Source organism: Trachemys scripta, chromosome 10 (assembly GCF_013100865.1).
Source record: "Trachemys scripta elegans isolate TJP31775 chromosome 10, CAS_Tse_1.0, whole genome shotgun sequence".
Classification (NCBI taxonomy): Eukaryota; Metazoa; Chordata; order Testudines; family Emydidae; genus Trachemys; species Trachemys scripta.
In genome coordinates, this window is record NC_048307.1 from 44,914,382 (window position 1) to 44,937,549 (window position 23,168).

General features: G+C 55.7%; 2 protein-coding genes across 2 annotated transcripts in view; one reads left to right on the forward strand and one right to left on the reverse strand.

Annotated features, from left to right (window-relative positions):
- The first annotated feature begins 4,173 nt into the window (after nucleotides 1–4,173).
- Nucleotides 4,174–12,914, forward strand: SNX22 (sorting nexin 22). Its single transcript, XM_034784068.1, has 6 exons — nucleotides 4,174–4,635; nucleotides 8,290–8,373; nucleotides 9,295–9,399; nucleotides 9,590–9,684; nucleotides 11,003–11,076; nucleotides 12,285–12,914. Exons 1-6 carry the CDS (start codon nucleotides 4,564–4,566, stop codon nucleotides 12,410–12,412), a joined length of 558 nt encoding a protein of 185 aa, XP_034639959.1. The 5' UTR covers nucleotides 4,174–4,563; the 3' UTR covers nucleotides 12,413–12,914.
- Nucleotides 12,915–13,445: 531 nt separating this feature from the next.
- PPIB (peptidylprolyl isomerase B) overlaps nucleotides 13,446–23,168 on the reverse strand; it is a 14,975-nt gene continuing 5,252 nt past the window's right edge. Inside the window, exons 2-5 of the mRNA XM_034784067.1 lie at nucleotides 21,561–21,674; nucleotides 19,998–20,091; nucleotides 14,209–14,393; nucleotides 13,446–13,833 (exon numbers count right to left, since the gene is read on the reverse strand). Coding sequence (XP_034639958.1) covers nucleotides 13,711–13,833; nucleotides 14,209–14,393; nucleotides 19,998–20,091; nucleotides 21,561–21,674 — 516 coding nt within the window. The 3' untranslated portion in view covers nucleotides 13,446–13,710. The remainder of the gene's footprint in view (nucleotides 13,834–14,208; nucleotides 14,394–19,997; nucleotides 20,092–21,560; nucleotides 21,675–23,168) is intronic.

Here is a 23,168-nt window from a genome sequence, read left to right on the forward strand (position 1 = left end):
ATTGCAGGGCTGGTGTGGGGGGGGGGGGATGGAGCAGCAGAGGCAGGGACCCGTGGGGTGGAGGGGGAGGGAGTGCCAGATGGGGAGGAGAAGCAGGGCTGGTGTGGGGGGGTGGGGATGGAGTGGCAGAGGCAGGGCCAGAGGGCTGTACTAAGTGGGCTGTGAGTGCTGCAGCAAGGGCACAACCTGCTGATCTCAGCTCTTGTTCTGCTGAGTGGCCAGCCAGCTCTAGCTCTTTGACGCAGTACGATGGGGAAGGAGGGGGAGGAGCTCATTGAGTCCTGGAGCCAGCCCTGCAGGGGAGCTAATGATACCAGCCTGTGTCACATGCTGTGGCCGGCTGTGGGTGTGGGGGACAACCACAGCCTTCCTCTTCTGGAGCAGCTCCCAACCCAGCCCAAGGCTCCCATTCTGCCACTGTGAAAAGAACAGCGCTAGTAGCAACCCTGAGCCCAGCCCAGACTGGGGTGAACGCCCTCTGCCCACTCCACTGCACCCAGCTCCCAGGGCTGCTCAGACGCGGCTTTGCAGAGGGACAGCCCAGATGGAGGGGAGCAGGACCCTGCTTGCCCAGCCACCCTCTCCTAAACTGCCGAGGGTGACACGGGGGACGGATCTGGGATGGAGGCTAATCCCTCCCTCTCTGCCACCGCCTCACGGGGTAGCCCCCAGGAAGAGCCAGCGATCTCTGCACAGACAGCACCAGGCCCCAAGGCGTGCCCATGCTCCAGACCTGGGGACTGGTGGGGGAGGCACTGGTGTCCACCCGTGCTGCCATTAGTCTGTCACTTGGCAGCAGTGAGGGGCATTTGTCTTCCCACCAAACTGGAGGCCTGAGCCCAGGAGACATGACACAGGCCTGGCTGAGCCTCCTGTCCCCTCCCAGAGCTCTGTGATAATCCACAGCAACCCAGGAAGCCTTTGGCCAAATGCCTTGTTCTGCAGGGCTGCGCAGAGCATGCACTTAAGTGCACCCAGGGCATTCAGGGGCCAGCCCAGCCTGACCCTGCTGGCATCATGGCCAGGCATCTCCCCCAACTCAATGCATGCTGTGTTGTCTGGCCCATCTACCAGGTTCCAGCCCCCTATTCACGTTCCAGCCCTTTGCCACAGGTGAGCCGCTGGGTGCAGTGTCAGACATACCCCGTCACACGCTGTTTCACTTGCTGCGATTACAACTCCTGGCCAGCCCCATCACTCACATGACGTCCCCCTTGCCATGTGCCACACCTAGTTCAGCTATTGTTCCCTCTTGGGAGCTGTTCCATTCTCCCAGGGCGAGACATCAGCCCAGGATCACTTTGCCAGGCCATTTTGAAGACTTAGCTTCACTCCCGTCTCCTGGTGCTGACCAGTTCTCAGTGACATTTGCAACAGCCTCGTCAAGGGACAGCAAGGCCTGTCTTGGGAAAGGTGTCCCCTCATGTGGGGTGCCTACTTGCAACCCCCTGGGGTTCTGCAGCACTCAGCACTCGCAGCGCTAGGCGAAATCAACAGGAGTTACAGAGGTTCAGAGAAGCAGGCCACAGCTGTCTCGGGTTGGACACCCAAACATAGGTCCAAGTTCACTAGCCAATGCCCCCAGCCTCGAGGCTGACTGTGACTGAGACACAATGAGCGATACGGGGCTAGTCACATTTTCCAGCTCACTCCTTATTTTCTCTCCTCCTGACACATGCTCACTTGGCACCTCCTGCTGTTCGGCAGCCAGCTGAGATAGGTGCTGAGTGCAGTGCCCCGACTGACCAGGAAGGAGTGCTGCTGAGCACTGCTCTTCCCCCACCCCGGAGCTGTGCATGCTGACTCCCTCCCTGCCACAGCCGGACAAGTGCAGTTGCAGAGGAGGAGCAGCCTTTTGTTGCTCCATATTCTGTGCCTCTGTTCAAAGTTTGCGTGGAAAACACCTGTCCTTATAGCCTGCCCCGCCCTATGCAGTCGGCAGGCAAATGCACCACTGCTTGCAGCGTGTGCTGCAGGGCACCTGGCCCACAGGGAAGAGACCGTGTATTTGCTTTAGGAGCTGCGTACTCTGAAAGCAGCTAGGTAACAAAGAGGCAGAACAAAGGGTGGCTGAGTGCCAGGGGTGAGAGTCCAAGCACAGACCTTGGGTCAAATTCAGACATGTAAGAGGGCACAGCTCCCACTGACTTCACTGGGACTGGGTCTGTTCCTAACAGGGCTGGATGTGGCCCCAATGGCGCTGAAGTGAAGGATAGGCCAGCAGACTGCACGCCGAGGATCTCAGTCTCTGTGACTTCCTGTCTCGTTCTCCCTGAGCCTGTCTGTCCTGCCCCAGCTGAGGGGCCAGGAACCACAGCCAAACTCACTTTCTTGAGCATGCCGGCTGGCTGCTGAAGTGTTGCTGGGCTGCTGCCTTGGCAGTGGCTCACATGCTGATGTCCCCAGTGCTACAGGGAGACACAGCAGAGCCCTTGTTCTTTGGCTTAGCACCGTACTGGCTGCCTGCTCCTGGGATGATGGAATGGGACTTGGCTGCAGCTCTTGCTTGTGCTGGCTCCTGTTTGCCTTGCAGGCTACGCGGATTCCCATCCCACCCCGTGTTTTCCCTTTCCCAGGCAAGGCAAGGCCAGAACCCCCCAGGGGGCTTTTAGCCCCAGCTTAGAGCTGGGCTCACCACTGCCAAACAAACCCACATCTATAGCAGGATGGAAGAAAAGGAAGAGCCTGTGTCACTGATCCCAGGGAGGAGCACAGCACCAGCTAACCTTAACAGCACTCCCACACACACACACGAAGCTCAGGCCCTGTAAGTGACCTCCAAGCGGACCCCACAAATCTATCCACAACCGTGAATATGAGTGATGCCAACCCAGCCTGAAAACAGGCCCAGGAGAAGTCCCCCTCCCTCCCCAACATTGCATGATAGAGCCTTGTCTCAGGCTCCTAGCCTCAGCAGTGGTATCTCAACCTTCTGGCTCCACCAAGTCCTTGTTGCCAAACGAACCTTCATCACCCCAACCCATCCTGAGATTACAGCCTGAAGTGCATCATATGGGATCTCTCACTGACCCTGCTCTTCTGGGTCTGGACTGGTGTGCTGTGAGAGTGTGCCTCCCAGCCCCCCCACCCCTTCACTAATGCCCGAGACGGGTGTCAGCAATGGAGGTAAACCCTGGAGCAATCAGGGATTAGCTAAATAGAGCCACCATGGAGAGCCAGCACCGGCACACTGGCTCCTTCGGCCTGGGGGGATTTAAGGGGAACCCAGCACTAGAATAGCAGGGGTTGCAGGCTGGGTTTGAGGGGCACTGGCAGAGCTGTGTGGGGGAGGTGTCCTGGGCTGGAGTAGCTGAGGGCTGCGGGAACTGAAGGGCATCAGCAAGTCTAGAGGCAGGGGGAGCTTGGCCAACTCATGCCTGTGCTGTGGTTGTCTAGCCAGCATATTAGCTCCCCAAGATATCTCAAGTGCCCCTAGCTCCCTCCTAGCCCCAGCGCCTCTCCCTGGGGCCATGTGTGCAGGGATCCTTCCTCTTGCCTGTGGGGACTTTGCTGTTCTGCTCATTTCACTGCAGTGGGGGCCTTTAGCAGAAATAAGAAGTGAAAGCGGAATGGGGGGATTCTGCTTCGTCTTTTCCCTGCAGGTCTGAGTAAAACAGCAGCCGGCCGAGGTGTCACTTCCCTTTCCTGCGGGGAAGAGACCTGAGCTGTGGGGCCAGGCTCGGACACTCACACAGAATGGAATGGGAACTCCTTACATGGACGCAGAACACTGGGGAAATCCATTCTGTTTGTAGGCCCTGCAGTTATTCCTGGGGGGAGGAGCAGTAACATGCTCCTTTGGCCTGAGCTCTTGATATAGGATTCCAAGTGTTCCACCACCAGCACTGATGGTGGGTGTGGGTGGGTGTTTACATGCGTACCTGGGAGGGGGGGCTGTCCCTGGGCTCTCTGTGCACTGCACCTGTAAAGGGAGAGGATTCTCCCTGCCCCAGGTTGTGATTCCATGCAGATGCAGAAGGTTGCAGTGAATAGCCACTGCCTCCCCCCTTCCCTGGGGGAGACTTTATATCAGGGGGAAGGCAAGCTACGTTAAAATGTATGACTGGCACGCGAAACCTTCAATCAGAGTGAATGAATGACAAAGTTATCTGGTAGGCAGGCACTGGGTACAGTGCAATTGAGGCCCAGGGAGACACAGCTAGGCTAGCCCAGGGAACACTAGCAGCGAAGACGCAGACCCAAGGTCGGACTCAGGCTGTCAGCCCTCGCTGGTGTCTGCGCCCCTAGGTCTTCCCTGAGTCCCTGCCAGGGTTACCGCTGCTGGCCGGATTACAGCCGGTGACACAGCAGAGGTGCCCGGCTCCAGCTGGGCGGTGTGGTGGCCCGGTGCCAGGCTAACCGCCGCGCAGGGCGGCCCCTGGGTGCCATGCCCCAGGCTGTCTCGGGGGCTGGGCGCTGGGGGCGGCCGGGAGCGGGAGGGCCGCCACTCCGGGGACCAGTCCCGAGCGGGGATAGACGCGTGCTACGGGCGGGCGCCGGGGGCGGGGCCCGGAGCGGGGCAGCGATGAATGGAGCGGGCTCCCCAGCCCGACCTGCGGCGCGATGATCGCGGTGTCTATCCCCGCGGTGGGGCCGGGGGCCGAGGCCGAGCCGAGCCCGGAGAAGACGCACACGGTGAGGTGTCCGGTCTGGTCCTGGGGGGTCCCCGGGCTGCCGCTGGTTCCTTCCCCCGCTTCCCAGCCGCTGCTCCCGGTCCCCGTGGCGCGTCGCCCTGGATCACCCGGGCTGAGCCCGGCGACCACGTGCGGCCCCGCGGCTGGGGGGCCCGGCTCAGTCCGCCCGGGCGGGGACCGCACCTGGCTGAGGGGAGCGGGCCCGGGGTGGCGGAGGTGGCGCTGCGGCCCAGGGGCGAGTCGCTGCGGCCCGTGGGCTCCCCCCGCAGTTGCTGAGTCCCGGGGCCCGGCGCAGCCCCGGTCCGCAGCCAGGTCACGTCGCGCCGGGACCTCACTGCTCGGTGCCGCGGCGAGCCTCTGGCCGCGGAGGAAGGGGGATCCGAGGGGTGCCCCGCTGGTGCACTGGGGCCAGCAGCCAAGGAGCCCGAGGTGGGGCACGGAGACTCCAGAGCTTCTCCCTTTTAGTGTCCCGGCCCCATTAGTGAGTAACAGAAATCCGAGGCCGGGGCTTGCTCCGCCCTGTGGCGCGACCAGCCCACCCGCCGCGGCTGCCCTGGGGCTCACCTGGCTCCTGCCGCCGGGGGGGCTTGTGATAACTTCTCCTGGCGCAGGAAATTCTTTATAACCCGCTTCAGATTGTGCCCTGGTGGCGGAGGGGGGCGGCAATGCGGGTGCAATAGTGGCACCCCCGGGAGACAAGCCCCACTGGAGAGAACAGGGGGCTGGAGCAGGACGAGCCAGGTCAGTAGTTAGCGGTTCCCACCCGACAGCTGCCCGGGCCCATCCACAGGGAGAGTCTCAGCCAGTTAATAGTAGGCGAGTGACCAATGGCTTTTTCTCCCTCTCGGAGGCCCTAGAGATCACTCTCCCCCTTGGGGACTCCGTGAGCCAGGGCCTGTCCCGCCCCCGTTGCTGGCTCTCTCGGCAGTCCTCAGGACCGTGCTGTCCCAGCTCCTTCCGGGCTGAGGTCCCTCCAGCCCAGCGGAGTGAGAGTTGTGTGTGTTTGCTGCTCTCCCAGGGTCTGAGTCTGGGGTCTGCTGCTGGGACACTAACCCCCAGCACTGCAGTTGGCTGTGGGCTCAGGAGCTGTGGGTTGACCCCCCCCGCAGCTCAGCAGCATGTAAAAGCTACAGGGCTTGACGCTGGTGTGTGGCATAAGCACAAGTCGCTGTCTGGTTATAAACATGCCAGCCCTCTGTAAGGCAGAGAAAGGGTTAAACCCTTCCAATAACTCCTCCACAGCTCATCCCTCTGCATGGGAGGGCAATGGAGCAGGGTGTAGCCAAGGCCCAGAGAAGGCTCCCCCCCCCAAGCTCTTTTATGGCATCAGTCAGCAGCTCGCCATCATCCCCTCCCTGCTCCAACCACACTGGCCAGGTGGGAGCCGGTAAAACTCCCTGGCTGATTGGCAGCAGCCTGCCCCAGCTGGGGACTTGAGTTCACTTTCTCTCTGTTCCTTCCTCCCTCCTGCAGCCCTAAGCCCGAGGGGTTTGTGCTGGCCTATGGGCTCCCTGCCTTCCCCAGGAGAGCAGGCTGCTGAAGAAGCCCCATGTGGTGCCAGCCAACATACTCAACATTTTCCCAGCCTGCTGATTCAACAGCCCCTCCCCAGCTCTGACCCCACCCAGTGGCTGTCTGTCTGCACAGCTGTTAAACATTCCCCCCTTCACTTCCTGCAGCTGGGGAAGGCAAGTGGATCAAACTTCACTACTGCCTGCACTGTCCGGGCCTGCTCTGCTTTGCAGTCCCCTGTGACCCATCAACATCAGGCAGAGAGCAGATGGATGCGGGATCCAGGAATGGTCTCACTAGTGCTGTGTGCAGAGGCAACACCACTCCCCCTGTTCCCCTGCTTATAAGTCCATGGAGCATGCTGGCTGTCTTAGCTACAGTGTCCTTCCCTGCCTGCCCAAGCCCTGTTACGCTGGGTCAGGCTCCCTTCATGTCCCGCTTCTGCTGGAGAGACTCAGCCTTGATATGACTGGCAACAGGGTCTGCCTCGCTGCAGGTGTGCTTGGCCAGCAGCCCAGCCCTGGGTGTTGACCTGAGGGACTTCCCCTGTCTTGCTGCCAGCATGGGCACGAGCAGGTCACCATGCCGCTGGCATGCACTAAGCACGTCTTCTCATCTGGGCACCACCAGGAGGCTGGTGGTAGAGGGGATCTGTGAGCTGGTCCCAGTTAGTTGGTTGTGAGATTGTTTTGGTTCCCTGATTGGATGAGGAAGGACTGAGGAGCCCCTGGGGCTTGGCTTGTGTGTGGGGAGGGGGAGAGAGCTGAGGGCCCCTTGTGAGAATTCTAGGAGATGTTGAACGCCCTCCTTTCTGGCTGCCCAGGCCTGGTTTCAAAGTCACTCGCAGGAGATGAGGCTGCTGTGAGCCATCTAGCCTGGGCGCTGGCTGGAATTTGACTTGTGTCACTATGGGACACTGAGTAATTCTGTACTGTCATGGCTGGGGAGGCCATGGCCAGATTCTGCCTGGCTCATTTAATTGTCCTCTGTGCCAGGCGCTGGTGAGGGGTTTCGGGGTCCTGTCCTGCTGTGTTGAGCAACTGTTCAGCCAGAGAGCCAATTCCAACCCCTTGCGCGAGGGAAGCTTGTGCGACCTGCTGCCTGCTGTGCTCATGTGTCCAACACTAGGAGGAGCGAAACGAACGCATGAGGGGTGTGAGCATGGTGCAGGCAAACACTGCTGGGCTCACGAGAACAGCCTTGCTGCATTAGCTCGGCTCTACCCACCACAGTGTGTCAGACGGACGTGTGCACGCACAATGTGCAATTGTGCAGCCGTTGTCAGATTTCATGTGCTAAGCAGGGTTAAACATGGTCAGCCCTTGGATGGGAGACCTCCGCGCTGCCATGGTATCAATGCTCACTTTGGTGCCCTGTGTGGGGCTATGGGGTGCTGTGCTGCTGGAGGGGCCATATTCCAATGTGAGGCAGGGCTGACAGCTGATCATTAATGATCGCTGGCACTCTTTGACAGGCGGGTCGTCCGGCCCAATTCCTAGCTATGTCCTGCCCACGCCCAGCCTCCTTGCAGTGCCAGCTGGCTGCAATTCTTCATGTGCTACCCTAGCATGACTCTGATGTAGCTGTGCACTGCTCAGGCAGAGCTTGCTCCGCCCTACATGTGATGGTGGCAGCGTCTCCTCTATCTCTGCTGCGCAGGGTGCGGCAGGATGGGAGATGCAATGGATTTCTGAGCTCAGGGAGCTGAGCTGTGTTGGCCTGTTGGTTGCATGAGGCCTTTCAGCCAGTTTGCAGATGCTAAGGATGGCAGGGCTGTGCCCTGCAAGAGAGGAATTTCTCTAGCCGCACTGCTCCCCTCCCAGCTGGAGCCAGAACCTGCTCTAAAAGAGCCTTTTGTGACTCTGTTTGCTTCAGCCTGACACTGGATTGTGCTTACACAGCTGCAGTGCATTCTGGGAGAGGGAACACGACTGCTTTCACTGCTAAGCAAACACTGCAGTTTCACAGCCCTGTGAGCAGCTGCCCCACCCGAGGGCTACAGGGAAGCAATGTCCCTTCTCCAGTCTGGGCAGCTGGGGAGAGGGGGCTGAGGGTACTGGGAATGGGGTGCTCTTATGATGTATTTCTGCACTAAGACTGGGGCCTGTCAGGCCTGTTTCACGTCTCTCCTGTGCTGTTGCAGGTGTTTACGGTGGAGGTGCTGTGCAATGGCCGGAAACATACCATTGAGAAGCGTTACAGCGAGTTCCATGCCCTGCATAAAAGGGTGAGGGCCGGCCGGGCAAGCAGCTGGAATGGGGAGCGGGGGTAAACTGCATGTTACCGTTGCTGCCTGCTGTGCTGCACAGCAAACCCCAGGGACTGCTCTTTCCACTGCTACAGGGCCCAGCTGCTGCCTTTGAGGAATTCATCCCTGCAAACGTGCTGTCTGGCAGCATTTCCTCCACACGTGTGTTGCCAGATGTTAGTCTGTCTCCCTGTCTATGTTCTGCTCCTCCGGGGTATGCTCGCGGATTGGGCACGTGCCAATTACAAGGGAAGTCGCGTCCCTGCGTGACTGGAACAGGGAGATGGGATAACATGGACCTCTTTGTAGTTCTCTTCCCCGAGCTGCACTGTGCCTGGGGCCCACAGCCCTTCAGCCAGCACCAGATTAAGGCCTGGGCAGCATCAGCCTGAGCTGAGGTGTTGTTTACTTACCTTCTGTTTTTGTTTTTTTAAAAAAGGGCTTGAAAATATGGCAGAGTGTAATTGACATGGCGACACCTGCCTGAGCCTGGGCCTGGGCCTGTCACTGTGAGAAGGGGACCTGTGTTATCTCACAGGGGTGTTCATGCAAAAACCCCTGGAGGCCTCACCAGCACCACCCTGATAGAGGATCCTGGCAGGAGGGGAGGAATGCTGGGGCCCACCCAAGCAGATGAACCAGCAACTGGGGTGTAATATTGAAGAGGTGGGGGCATGCTGCCACCCCTGCTGGTGCTGGGAGGAGAAGAGACCTTTGCAGCTCCTGAGGGGGCTCAATGCTGCTGTGTCAGAGGGGAGGGGTCCTCCTGCCATGGTGTGGTACATGGATCCCCAGAGCAGAACCTCTAGCCCAGGGCCCCACAGGACCCTGGTGTCCTGTAGCTACAAGCAGCAGGTGGGCTGTGACTCTGTCTGATGGTAACACCATGTTCTGCCCTAGATAAAGAAGATGTGCAAGGTCCCAGATTTCCCCCCCAAGCGAGTCCCCAACTGGATGTCAAAGGTGCAGGAGCAGCGGCGGCAGGGCCTGGAGGTTTACATTCAGGTAGGATGTTTCCCCACAGCCCACGCCTGGGACTCCATCACTGGTGACTCCTGGGCTGGGTTTGAGCCCCCTGGAGTGGACTTGGGCTTGCTCCCTTAGAAAGGCCCAAGTGCTCTCTGCTTGGGTGTCCCCCCCACCATGGGGCGAGGGGCTCTGGCGAGCTCTAACCTGCCCACTCTGTTTGCTGCAGGGCGTCCTGTACTACAACAAGGAGCTGCCTAAGGATCTGCTGGACTTCCTGAAGCTCAGGCACTTTCAGCAGGATGCCAAGGCCAGCAGCCTGGAGTGAGTATCCTGAGGCCTGGGGCGCCCACTGGTGGAAGCCAAAGTCTCCAAGCTCAAGTGATTCCTTGGTGCCCTCCCTGGGCATGGGAGGGGCTGGAGGGGTTAGTGTTCATGTTAGGCAGCATTGCCTAGTGGCTGGAGCCACTAGGTTCTAATCCCAGCTGTGCCAGTAACTTGCTAGATGACCCTGGAAAGGTCCCATCCCCTCTCTCGAATGCCATTTCCCCATCTGTGAAATGGGGCTAATTGCTCATGCTCCCTGGCAGGCAGGCTAAGGCTGCCTGACTAGGAGTGACAATGTGTTACAATGGGGATTTCTTCCTTTGTTTGCTCAGCCCCTTAGGCTGTGGCCTCTCACCTGTGCAGCAGAGCAGTTCCATGCTTCTCCAGCAGGGGGCTGCCCTAGCAACCCTGCCCTTAGTGCACCAGCACAGGGCATCAGCTGCAGCTCTTAGCAGCTGTTGAACTTGTGCTCCCCTACCCAGAACAGATTTAAATTGCCTGTGTGCAAACTCAGCCACAGATGAGATGCACCTGGTCCCTGATGTCTTGATTTTGTATGTCCCTCTGTCTAACAGAGGGGAGGGCAGCACCTGTCCCCCCTCCAGCCCCCAAGGGCCTGGGCCCTTCACTCCCTTGACTCTGTTTTCTTACAGTCTGAGGAGGGAAGTCACCCTTCTGCCTCCTCCCAGGCCCTGTGCTCCACCCAGTGCGACTGTTGGGACCTTACTCCAGCTGTAGGGGGCTCATGGCAGGGCTCCCAGTTGCTGGCTGACCTGCTCAAGCTCTGGATGGGGGTCCTAGCTCGTGGGCTCGCTAGCTGGGCCACCTGCAGGGCAAGGGCACCTCCTGGTGGCTGGCTGCTTCTAAAACAATTCTCCCAGCAGTGGGGGCTCAGCTCCCTCATCAAATGGCTTGCACAGTTATTGTCCCCCCCACCCTCCACTGGTTCAGTTGGAAGAAACAGCCCCACCTTCCAACCGCTTTGTCTAGATCCCTGCGGGTAAGGAAATCCCCTGCTGGCTGGGAGAGCTGATCTGCTACCCCCCAATGGGGGAAGATGGGCTGCACTAAGGAGCTCCCTTATAGAGCAAAAGGGAACCTGCCCAGGAGCTACAGTGCAGGCATGCGAGAGCCCCACTGGGCACTAGTGAACCTGTGTCCCATGCCCACCCCCATCCAGCTGGGCCAGCACCTGCCTTGCCAGGACCCAGGCACTGGAGAGACGGTGTGGGGGGAGCCTGTCAGGCTGCTCTCACTAGCCACTCATGTCACTGCCCCAGAACAGCCAGGTCCTCATTGGCCTCTCTCATTACAGCCACGGCTTCCTGCTCTCCCACCGGCCGGTTATGATCTTCCACAGAGACCCATATGTGCTTCCCTCCTCTACAGGTAAGGCAGGGGCACCGGGTCCTGGGGCAGGTGATGCAATGGAAATGTTGTGTGCTGGGCTGAGGGCACGGATTCCCCTGCTCCTGGGCAGGCTGCCCCCAACAGCCTCTTCTGGGTGTTTGCTGCTCCCAAAGGGATGCTGGCATCCTGCAAGCTGGTTCCCTTTTACTAAGGAGGGGTGTACTGTGAGGTGCTGCCCCTCTTCTCTACTCACATTTGCAGCAAAACTGCCCCTTGGCAGCATATTTGGCAAGTGCATGAGGTTTAAACCCTACAATTGCTCCCCACACAGGGGCCATTTGAGTGTTACTGGGAGCAGAGCAGGACCCACCTGCTTCCCCAAAAGGCACATTTCACAAAACCAAGAGGAACAAAGGTCTCAATGGGGCCTGACCTCTTTTCCCTCTTGTGCAGTCCAGCCGCTGCAGCCTGGCATCTCGCCCATGCAAGCGTGCCGGGCAGGAATGGTCTTCAGGAGAAAAAAGTTTTTCTAACCACCCCCTGCTCCATCCTTCCCTAGAAAGCTTGGAAGAGGGCAAAGGCCCTGGTGAGAAGATGTAAAAACTGCCCACAGCTGCACTGTCCAGAACAATGGCCTGGGGAAGTTTTTTGCCAAATTTTGCAGTGGGGTCTATTCTGCTGTCCTAATTCCCCCTCCCATTGTTTCAGAAGCATACAGTACTCTAGTTCCTGCCATGCAGTGCTGTAGGCTGCTGTTAGACATGCTCTACTTGTGTGTGAAATGCTTTTTCATATAGGGATGGGGCCAATGTCTGTCAGGGGGGTAACATGCAGCCTAGAACCTGGCTCAGCTTGTAAAGGGCTTCTTGGAACCCTTTAGACAAGCTGGGCCAGTGGGGAGCATGGGTGATGGCTGGAATAGGTTAGCTGCAGTTCCATTAGCCCATCTCCCCAAGCCGAGGGGATCTGATGCCCTGCAGCAGCCCTGTCTTGTCAGCAAGGCTGGAAACAGGAACTGTTGGCAGTTCCTGGGCTACCACCTGGTTCTAAATCTTAATGTAAGAGAGGGTGGGGAGCTGAATCTGGTATCTGGTCCCCCTTTAACTCCTGCACACTGGAACCCCCCAGGAATAAGATTAAAAAATCCCCTGCAGGGCTCTGCTCCCAGAGTTTGGTCTAGTTCCAGTCTTCCTGCTGCTGCCAAGAAACAGCTGTGCTTTTAACCCCTTTCCTCTCCTGTTTTGCAGAGCTGCTGCCAGACATAGTTCTGAGTGGTGTGTTGCGAGGCTTCTACAGACCAGCAAGCTCCTGCTGGGGGAAGGCAGTCCCAAAGTGCTTGGCAGAGCCCCAAGTGCTTAGCCAGCAGGGCTCATGAGGATATCCACCACAGAGCCATTGCTCAGGCTTCACCAGCCCCACTACTGGAGTGGGAGCACCGCTCGGTTGTCCTATCTAGGAATTGCTGACTTATCTCAGTGGCTGTGCCTTCCTTTCCCCTGGGACTTGTTCCTGCCTTCCCACACATGGGGTGGACAAAAGGGGGAGATGCTGCTGAGCCTGGGGGCTGGTGCCTAACACACATGGAGATTGTGCTGGAAGCTCCTGAGGGACTGTTCTCAGTGAGCACTTGGGGTAGCTGTCAGGCCAGACCCTAACTGCTCCAGCAGTGCTGTCTCTGGCCATAGCAAGTGGAAGTGCTGCCACCTGCACTATGGCTGGGGTGGCCAGGCTCCTGCCCCTGCCAGGCTAGATAGAGCCTGGGGAGGGGGGTGAGATGGTGTCCCCGACCCATGCAGAGCCCCAGGATTGGCCTCCTGCAGGCTAAAGGGAACTGTGCAGATGTATATAGGCAATAAATCACTCAGGTCTGGTTTGAAGATAGCGGCTGCACTGTGTTTATCTGGGACTAGAACCTAGGGCCCATAAACTGTGTGTGTAACATGCCCTGTTTGGCCTCTCAGCCAAGGGGCGAAAGAAGACAAAAGCCTAATTGCAACTACAGGATGTTCTCATGGATAAGGTACTGGGCAGAGCCCCACCACTGGGTGCGTTGCCTGTACCACACTGTAACCAAGTGGCGGGGGATGATGTACTCACTAGGGGAGAATGAGTGGGTCCTAGGGACTGTGCTAGCAGTAGCAGGAAGTGCAACCCCTGCCAGGGGAACCACCCTGCAATAGAGAGGGAGGTGCAGACACCACCCCTGCCTTCCCTGAGGTCCAAAGCAGGTCAGGTGCCCCCAAGCTCCCTGTTCAAATGCCTTAGCCACAGTAGTGGGACATAAAAGAAGCAAAAGGCTGGTTGCTGCCCTGCTCAGGAAGAATCTATTTATGCAGGGGCTGTGAGCTGTGCCTTCTCAGAAGCTGGGGGACATTCAGGCCCTAGAGGAAGCCCACTCCAGGCAGTGCTATAAAAAACACACTGATCACATTTATTGGTGCATGTGCTTCTTACAAAAGTGATGGATCCACACCCCCTCTGCTGGCCAGACAGAATGTGTTAGGTCACAGAGAATGGGAGGAGAGGCCGGGCAGGAGGTTGGTGGCAGGGTACAGCTGCTGCTCACCCAGAAGGTAGCTAGAGCCGAGGGACCCTGTGGAGCATCACAGCCCCCAGCCCTTCACAGGCCAGCTCTGGCTGCATGGCCCTGCCCTGGTGCTGGGGCAGGATGGTTTACTCTTTGGCAATGGCAAATGGTTTCTCCACCTCGATGGTGCCACAGTCAGCAATGGTGACATCCTTCAGGGGCTTGTCCCGACTGTCCGTCTTGGTGTTCTCCACCTTCCTCACCACATCCTAGGGGACACCCACAGTGAGGATGGGATGTGCCTATGCACAGGGTCCCCTGACAGCCAAAGCTGAGAGGGGTGTTTCCACCCTTTCCCCTTTTCCAGCTGGTAAGCTCTAAGTGTAACTCCCAGCTGTTCCCTTGTCTCACCCTCAGGCCTGCTCCAGAAAATGTATACAAGGAGCCTCCTCTCCCAGGAGCCAGGACAATACTAGACTCACCCCCTTCAGCCTTTGTTTCCAGGGACACAGCAGCTATGGGCTCTGTCTGGCCCTCTAGCGAAGTCTAACATGCAGCCCAGGCCCCATTCCCTCTGGGGCACTTCCCCCACCCCACATCCCCGCAGGTATCTCCCCTCCACAGGGATGGGGCTTCCTCCTTACCATCCCTTCCAGGATTTTGCCAAACACAACATGTTTGCCATCCAGCCAGGGAGTCTTGACTGTGGTGATGAAGAACTGGGAGCCGTTGGTATCCTTGCCAGCATTGGCCATGCTAACCCAGCCAGGTCCATAGTGCTTCAGCTTGAAGTTCTCATCAGGGAAACGGTCACCATAGATACTCTTGCCTGGCAACGAAAGAAGAGGAGCAGCTTACAGTCATGGGTTCTATGCAGGTCAGCTCCCACCGCTGGCACCAAAGGAGCATATTAGCACATCCAGAGAGGCAGGAACCTCCATCAGGGAGAAGAGACCCCACATCTACCCCCATCATGCAGGGCTCAGTACCCTCGGTGAGGCTGCTGGGAAATCCTCCCTCCATCTACAGGAACCAACACACCCTCTGGGAAGGAGGGGAAGTGCCACAGCTATGGTCAGGGAGCCCCATGCTGGCAGGCGAGGGGTGCACTGAGCTGTGGCTGAGAGCAGTGCTGTGGCAGACAGGAGGATAGGTCCCATTCCATAGACAGCTCCCAGGGGACACCCACCTTCTGCAAGTCACAATACAGATCCGCAGTAAGGAGCTAGTCTCTGCTTGAACAGCAGTGGCTCAGCTTTAGGAATGAACAAGAGGGAAGGGTCCCAGGCAGAAGCCCTCCTAGTTCCTGTGTAAGGATTGTTGGCCAGGGCTCTCCCAGGGAGACTGAACTGTTAAAGGCATATAGTGCCCATCCTTTTCCACATGCCCGCCTGGCTGCTAGTGCAAGAGTCAGGGTGGGAGCTAAGATACGTTGCACCAAGGGGCAGCTGCTAGAGCAGGAGTGACTAAGCGACCCTTGGTGGAGCTTCTTGTCTGTTCGCTTGCTGTGTGTGGTCGGTTTGTCGGGGGGGGGGGGGGCGCGCTGAGTGCTGAGCCTAGCCACCTGCTAGGCCAGGCTGGGAGCTTCTTAACAAGGTTCTCACCTGCCAGCCTTTCATTCCTAATCCCATGAGTAGTCCTGCCCCTTTGTCAAGGGACCATAAAGGAGAACAGGCGGTTAAAAAGCCAGCTCCTAAGCAACCAGAGGAGCTAGCGAACAGCAGAGTTTTGCAAGAGACTTCAGAAGAGTGTGAGAACCAGATCCCCTCATGTTCTGCCAATCAAACCTCCCACTCCTCCAAAAAAAAGCTGCAAGAGTAAAAACAATGCAGGCAGAAGTCCATCAGCAGAGTGGGGGCTACCCAGTTTATTGCACTGAATGATTACCTACCTTGTGGGTAGGTGGCACATGTGCATTTAGTGCAAGCAGCTCCCAGCCCTTAGAGACAGAATAAGGGCACTTGAGCCCAGAGTGGCTGAACTGGAGGAGCTAAGGGAGACAGAGGTACACAGAGGACACTTTCTGGGACCCAGGAGAGCAGCCCCATCACCCAGTCTGTGCTGCTGAGGAGAATGAAAGTCCTGGGGAAGAAGAACATCAAAGTGGAGCAGAGGGAAACGATCCCATGGTTGGGACCCTCCTTCCAAATAATGTCATGGTGTTCTCTCGCACTGAGGATGCCCCTCCAGGGGAGGGGAACCAGTTATTAGGATGAGACAGTAATAGTAATGGGGGATTCGATCATTAGAAACACAAACAGTTGGATTTGTGATAACCGGGAGAACCGCATGGTGAAGTCCCTGCTGGGTGCAAAGGTTGTAGATCTCTCAAGACATCTAGCTAGATTAATATGCAGCGCTGGGGAGGAGCCAGTGGTCGTGGTATATGTAGATACCAGTGACACAGAGAAGGTAGGACAGAGGTTCTGGAGGCCAAATTTAGGCTGGTAGGTACCTCCATGGTAGGCATCCTCTGAAATGCTTCCAGTTCCATATGCAGGGCCATTTAGCCAGGTATAATTGCAGTGTGTCAATGCATGAATGAGACAATGATGGAGGGAGGAGGGTTTTAAGCTTTATTAGGAACTGGGGAACCTTTTGGGAAAGGAGGCGGCTACACAGGAAGGATAGGCTCCACCTAGTCCAAAATGGAACCAGACTGTTGGCCAGTAAAATTAAAAGGGTTGTAGATGAGTTTTTTAAGTTAAGGACTGGGGGAAAGCCAACGGGCACAGAGGAGCACATGGTTTGGGCAAAGATTTCTCTTAGGGGAGGATCTATTAACGGGGATTCTCTATAGCCTAATAAAAAGGAGAGGATAGAAGTTGAGAGAATACAGGTAGGAGCTGAAGAGAAAGTCAAAGGAAAAGGCATCCCATTCAGTTACATCACATGAAGGCAGACAACTAAATATTGACTGTTTTTGTAAGTGCTTGTATACAAATGCTAGAAGTCTAATACTAAGATGGGTGAACTTGAGTGCCTAGTATTAAATGAGGCTATTGATAGTTACAGGCATCACAGAAAGTTGGTGGAATGAGGATAATCAATGGGACACAGTAATACCAGGGCACAAAATATATAGGAATGACCAAGTAGGTTGTGGTGGGGGAATGGCGCTATATGTAAAAGAAAACAGTCCAATATAGTAATCTTAAATGAATGAAATAGCACCATAGAATCTCTGTGGATAGAAATTCCATGCTTGAAGAACAACAATATAGCAGAGGGATATACTATCGACCACCTGACCAGGATGGTGATGGAGAATGCGAAAAGCTCAGGGAGATTAGAAAAGCTACAACAAAAGAAAACTCAATAATAACGGGAGATTTCAACTATCCCCATATTAACTAGGTACACATCCCCTCAGGACAGGATGCAGAGATAAAATTTCTAGACACTATTAATAAATGTTTCTTGGAGCAGCTAGTCCTGGAAGCCACAAGGGGAGAGGCAATTCTTGATTTAGTCCTAAGTGGCACACAGGATCTGGTCCAAGAGGTGAATATAGCTGGACCGCTTGGTAATAGCAACCATAATGTAATTAAATTTAACATCCTTGCAGGGGGGAAAATATGAAAGAAGCCCACCAAAGTAGCATTTAACTTCAAAAAGGGAAAATACATAAATACGAGGCAGCTAGTTAAACAGAAATTAAAAGGAACAGTCACAAGAGTGAAATGCCAACAACCTGCATGGAACTTTTAAAATCATAATAAAGGCTCAAATTAAATGTATGCCCCAACTAAAAAGCCCAAAAATAGTAAGAGGACCAAAAAACACCACTATGAGCAGAGTAAAAGAGGTGGTTGAGACAAAAAGGCATCCTTTAAAAATCGGAAGTCAAATCTGACTCAGGAAAACAGGAAGGAGCATAAACTCTGGCAAGACAAGTATAATTAGGCAGGCCAAAAAATAACTTGAAGAGCAACTAGCAAAAGACAAAAACAGCAAAAAAAAATTTAAGTACATCAGAAGCTGGTAGCCTGGCAAACAATCAGTGGGGCCACTGAATGATCGAAATGCTAAAGAAGCACATGTGGAAGACAAGACCGTTTTAGAGAAGCTAAATTAATTCTTTGCATTGGCCTTTCCTGCAGAGGATGTGAGGGAGATTCCCAAACCTGAGCCACTCTTTCCAGGTGACAAATCTGAGGGACTGTCCCAGAATGAGGTGTCAACAGAGGTGGTGGCTTTGGAACAAACTGATAAATTAAGCAGTTCTGAAGGAACTCAAAATATAAAACTGCAGAACTACTAACTGTGGTATGTAATATATCGCTTAAATCAGCTTCTGTACCAGATGACTGGAGGATAAATAATGTGACACCAATTTTTAAAAAAGGCTCCATAGGCGAAGCCGGTAAGCCTAACTTCAGTACCAGGCAAATTGGCTGAAACTGCAGTAAAGAACAGAATTATCAGACACATAGATGAACACAATTTGTTGGGGAAAAGTCAACATGGTTTTTGAAAAGGGAAATCGTGCCTCACCAATCTATTAGAATTCTTTGAGGCAGTCAAACACATGTGGACAAGGGTGATCCAGTGGACATCGTGTACTCAGACTTTCAAAAAGTCGTTGACAAGATTCCTCACCAAAGGCTTCTAAGCAAAGTAAGCTGTCATGGGATAAGAGGGAAGGTCCTCTCATGGATCAGTAACTGGCTAAAAGACAGGAAACAAAGGATAGGAATACATGGTCAGGTTTCACAACCGAGAGAGGTAAACAGCAGGGTCCCACAGAGATCTGTACTGGGACCAGTGCTGTTCAACATATTCATAAACGATCTGGAAAAAGGGGTAAAACAGTGAGGTGGCAAAATTTGCAGACAATACAAAATTACTCAACTGACTGCAAAGAGTTACAAAGGGATCTCACATAACTGGGTAACAAAACGGCAGATGAACTTCAGTGTTGATAAATGCAACGTAACGCATATTGGAAAACCTAATCCTGGCTAGACATACAAAATGACGGTGTCTAAATTAGCTGTTACCACGCAAGAAAGATCTTGGAGTCACTGTGGACACTTCTCTGAAAACATCTGCTCAATGTGCAGTGACAGTATTTAAAAAAAAAAATGTTAGGAACCATTAGGAAAGGGATAGATAATAAGGTTGTAAATATCACACTGCCACTATATAAATCGATGGTAAACCCACACCTTGAATACGGCATGTAGTTCTGGTCACCCCGTCTCAGAAAAGATATATTAGCAACAGAGGTGCAGAGAAGGGCAACAAAAACGATCAGGGGGATGGAACAGCTTCCATATGAGGAGAGAGAAAGACTGGGATTGTTCAGTTTGGAAAAGAGATGACAAAGGGGGGATATTATAGAGGTCAATAAAATCATGATTGGTGTGGAGAAAGTGAATAAGGAAGTGTTATTTACCCCTTCACATAACACAAGAACCAGGGGTCACACAGATGAAATGAATAGGCAGCAGGTTTAAAACAAACAAAAGGAAGGTATTTCTTAACATAACGCAGAGTCACCCTGTGGAACTCGATGCTAGGGGATGTTGTGAAAGGCCAAAAGTATAACTGGGTTCAAAAAGAACTAGGTAAGTTTATGCAGGATAAGTCCATCAATGGCTATTAGCCAAGATCAAGAATACAACTCCATGCTTGGGTTTCCCTAAGCCTCAGACTGCCAGATGCTGGGACTGGATGACTGGGGATGGATCCGTCAATAATTACTTTGTTCTGCAAGTACCCTTTCTAAGCTGGAGTTCTGATTACACCAGCTGATGGGAGACGCTTCAGCTCAGGCCTGGCTGCTCACTGGGACACCCTTCTTCACAGAACAGCCAGGAGTCCCCTACCAAGGGTGATGCCTGGTAGGGCGGTGTCTGAGCAAGAGCCGGAGTACTGGGGAACAGCAGGACTCAGGAGAACCCCTCCATAGGCGTTGACTTCCTCTCTGCCCGGTGGGTACTGCCCCACCCCCATTCCATCCCTTCCCCAAAGTTCCTACCCCACACTGCTGTTTCCCATCCCAGCCCTGCTTCCATTCCACTCCCTTCCCCCAAGTCACCGCCCCTACCCTGCCTCTTCTCCGCCTTCTCCCCTGAGCGCGCCATGACCCTCCCCCCCCACCCCCAAAAGACTGTTAGGCGGTGGGGTGGGAAGCGCTGGGAGGGAGGGAGAGGAGCAGGGACGCCGTGCAATCGGGGGGGAGGGAGGGGAAGGAGGCGAGGAGGGGGCAGCTTGGCTGCCGGTGGGTGCAGAGCACCCACTAATTTTTCCCGTGGGTGCTCCAGCCCCCGAGCACCCATGGAGTCGGCACCTATGCCTCTAACTCCAAAGGGGCTCTGCAGAGCACTGGGCAAGTGCAGCAGATTCACAGCCTGAGGGAGTCTATGAGCAAGGCTCATGGCCTGGAGCACAGGATAGTGGCAGGGTGGCACAAGCCCAGCGTTACCTCCGGTGCCATCTCCGCGGGTGAAATCTCCTCCCTGGATCATGAAGTCCTTGATCACACGGTGGAACTTGCTGCCCTTGAACCCAAACCCTTTCTGGAACAGAGAAGAGTGAACATGAGGCCAGGGGAGGAGCAAGTGCCTGGGCAATAGCTAAGGGATTGCTCCGTTTCCCCCCCCCATCACTGCTTCATTGCCTGCCCATCTCCCCAAAGAGGCACTCCCCCCAGACAGGGCAGGTTGAGCTGGTGGGGGAAGCCAGATCTGGCTGCAGTCTAGATTGTTCATTTATGTCTCTGGCCCTCATAGTTGGGAAGAAACCCTTTCAAACGTGACTGATCAGGCATGCAGTAACCTGCAGCCAGGGTTGCGGGGGAGTCCAGGAACAGCTCAATGGGAGCAGGCTGAGCAGTGATTACCAGGAGAGTAGCAAATTCAGTGCTAAGGTAGGCAATTGGGCAAGGACAGGAGCTGGTTGGGTGAAGGGGGAGGGATGGGAACCTGGGGCAATTTCACATCTTCTCCAACGCATCCCAACTCAGGGTCCCAAGAGCTTTAGCCCCCAGCAAGCCCAGAGGGTAGTGGGACTTGTCTCCAGTCCCAGTGCAAGGCAGAGCTGAGAAGAGTTTGGTATGATAGGGGCTGTGATTTTTAGATGGGTCAAAAGGAGTTAGACATCCAACTCCCACTGAAAGTCCCCAACGCAGTGCTCACCACAGTGAGTGATCGGCGCCAAGGGCTCTGCTGGAGAACACTTCCTGGCCCTCAGCAGCAGGGGGTGAACAAGAATCAGGGCTCCAAGTGCTGGGAGCCAGTGAGGGATCTGATCTCTCCGCAGTGGGCAGCTGTGCACCAACCCCTCCACCTTACCCACAGAAGAAGGGGTGTAGCAAACAGCCTTCTGCATTGCACTCAGAAATCTCAGTCTTGGGCCTCAGGCTTCAGCCTTTTGATAGCCAGTTACATAAAAAAAGGGGACATGCCGCACTGCCATTCCCTTGGGGTTTGGTTCACAGGCAGCGCAGCAGCACGAGACTGGGAAGTATCTTGGTGACTCCCCCAGGCAGGACCATGCTCTCCCACTCACTCCTCCTCCCCCTAGGCAGAACTAGAAGAGGGTGGGTATCAAAAGTAGGGTTGAAGTGCCAGGATGCTGAGCACTGCTGCTAGACCTTTTACAGGTCTTTGTGGCTTGAGGCAACACCCCCCTCATGTGTATTTAGGATAAACTTAAGTGTAATTCTCAAGATCAGCCTGCAAAGGATAACTACCCTCTGATCCAGCGTCTAGGCAGTTGGCACACCCCATCAAGGAGAAATGGAAGGTCTGCTCAACCAGTGACCATATCCAGCCTGTAATTAATATGGATGCTACCAACAAACACACCTCCTGTGCTGCTGGAACGAGCTCCCTACTGCTCCCCAGCCCAGCACCTGACTTTCTCCCTGCTTCTGGAGGCGGTGGGTGTGAGTACACACACCAGGGCCAACACCAACTCATGCACACTGCAACTCCGTGTGAGCTAGAAAACTGGAGTGAGGGGCATTGCCCAGGGGTCCATTCACCTCTCCTGTGGCCAAGGCAACGAAGTTCTCCACAGTCTTTGGGACGGTCTTCCCAAAAAGGCCAAACACGATCCGGCCAACATCTTCGTCCCCGATCCGCAGATCAAAATACACCTGTGGTACAAGGGAGGCAGCGTTAGCCAGGGATTCCTGTTTCTCCTGCCATGGTGTGGCACTTGGAATACCAAATGGAGCCAGTCGGATGACACCTCCCCACCATGCCAGGCCCAGGCACGGAGCCTATCTGACTGGCTGGGTTACAGCAGCTCTTGTACCTGGGATCCAGCTGCAAGTCAGCCCACGAGCTGTAAATCATCCCCACTCTGAGAAGCAGCATGAGGGGCAGAGAATAAAGCTCAATATCGGGAGGGGTTACAAAGCTCAGAGCTCTTTAGTGTTCATTTGGCTACACCGTACAGACCTCTTTAAAAAAAGCAGGATATTAGCCCTTTCCATAGCAACCCAATCCATGTGGAGCACAAGTAACCCCATCAGACCACGCTATCTACCCTTTAGGGCAGGGCCTCTCTCTTTTACTCTAGGGCTATATTCGGAGCTACACACCTTTCTATTACTGAGACTCATGCACCAGCTGGCTCCTAAGCCAAGCTTGGCAGGGGTTCCTGCCTAGGGAATCTTGGCTATCGGGTACCTTCCCCCACCTGGCATTGAGTCAATGAGATGGCAGCAGGCTGAATGGGCTCAGAGAGAACTGCCACCAGCATTTTCGCCATCAGAGCCTTCGCTTTTGGGGTTCCCACTCCTAGAACAGCTTTGGCCTCAGCTCACAGGCTGGCCTGCCCCTTCCCTGCAGCCCCACACCCGTCCATGGGTGAGTGCGCTAGATCCCAGACTCCAGTGGTTTAAAGGAACCCTGTCATTTCACCCCCTGCCCTCCGACAGACCTCCCCACTGATGCTATCTGTGCCTGGTGCGTGTCACTCCGCCCGGGTTGGGACAGGGCTGGCCAGGGCTCCGGACTGACGAGGGGCCGGGATTAACCGAGACACTGACAAAGGCCAGCAGCACCGCCATCTTCAGCTCCCCCACCCTTGGCGCCCGCTGCCCCTGCTGGCTGCCCAGAAGAGCCGAGACCACGCGATCCCGGCTGGAAGGGACGGAAACCTCAGCTCAGGGGCACCTGTCTGAGCCTTCTCCAGGGAGCCAGTGGCCTGCGCCCCTTCCCTGCTCCGACCCACCCCCGCAAGGCCAGACCCGGCCTTGGGACCCACGAACCTCCGGGGGCCAGCAGCGCGGCCACAGCTCCGGGGCTGCTGGGTCAGGCAGCGGGCATCGCGTCCTGCTCTAGGGGAGCCGTGTCCAGCCTGCCTCAGCTGGGGTGCGGAGCTCGGGGCCAGGAGAGGTAGGGTCCCGGGGGAGGGGGTCGGAGATCCGGGCGAGGAGGAAGATCTGGGCGGGATAGGGCGGGCCTGGTGCCCTGCCGGGGGAAGATCAGGGTGGGGTAGGGGGCCCGGGGGTGAGGGAGGCCAAGGGGGATGAGGACCAAGACGATCCGGACAGGGTAAGGGGGGCGAAGTGGGGGAGGCCCAGCGGGGAAGGGGGGGAGATACGGGCAGGGTAAGGGGCCGGGAGGGATGAGGAGGTGGT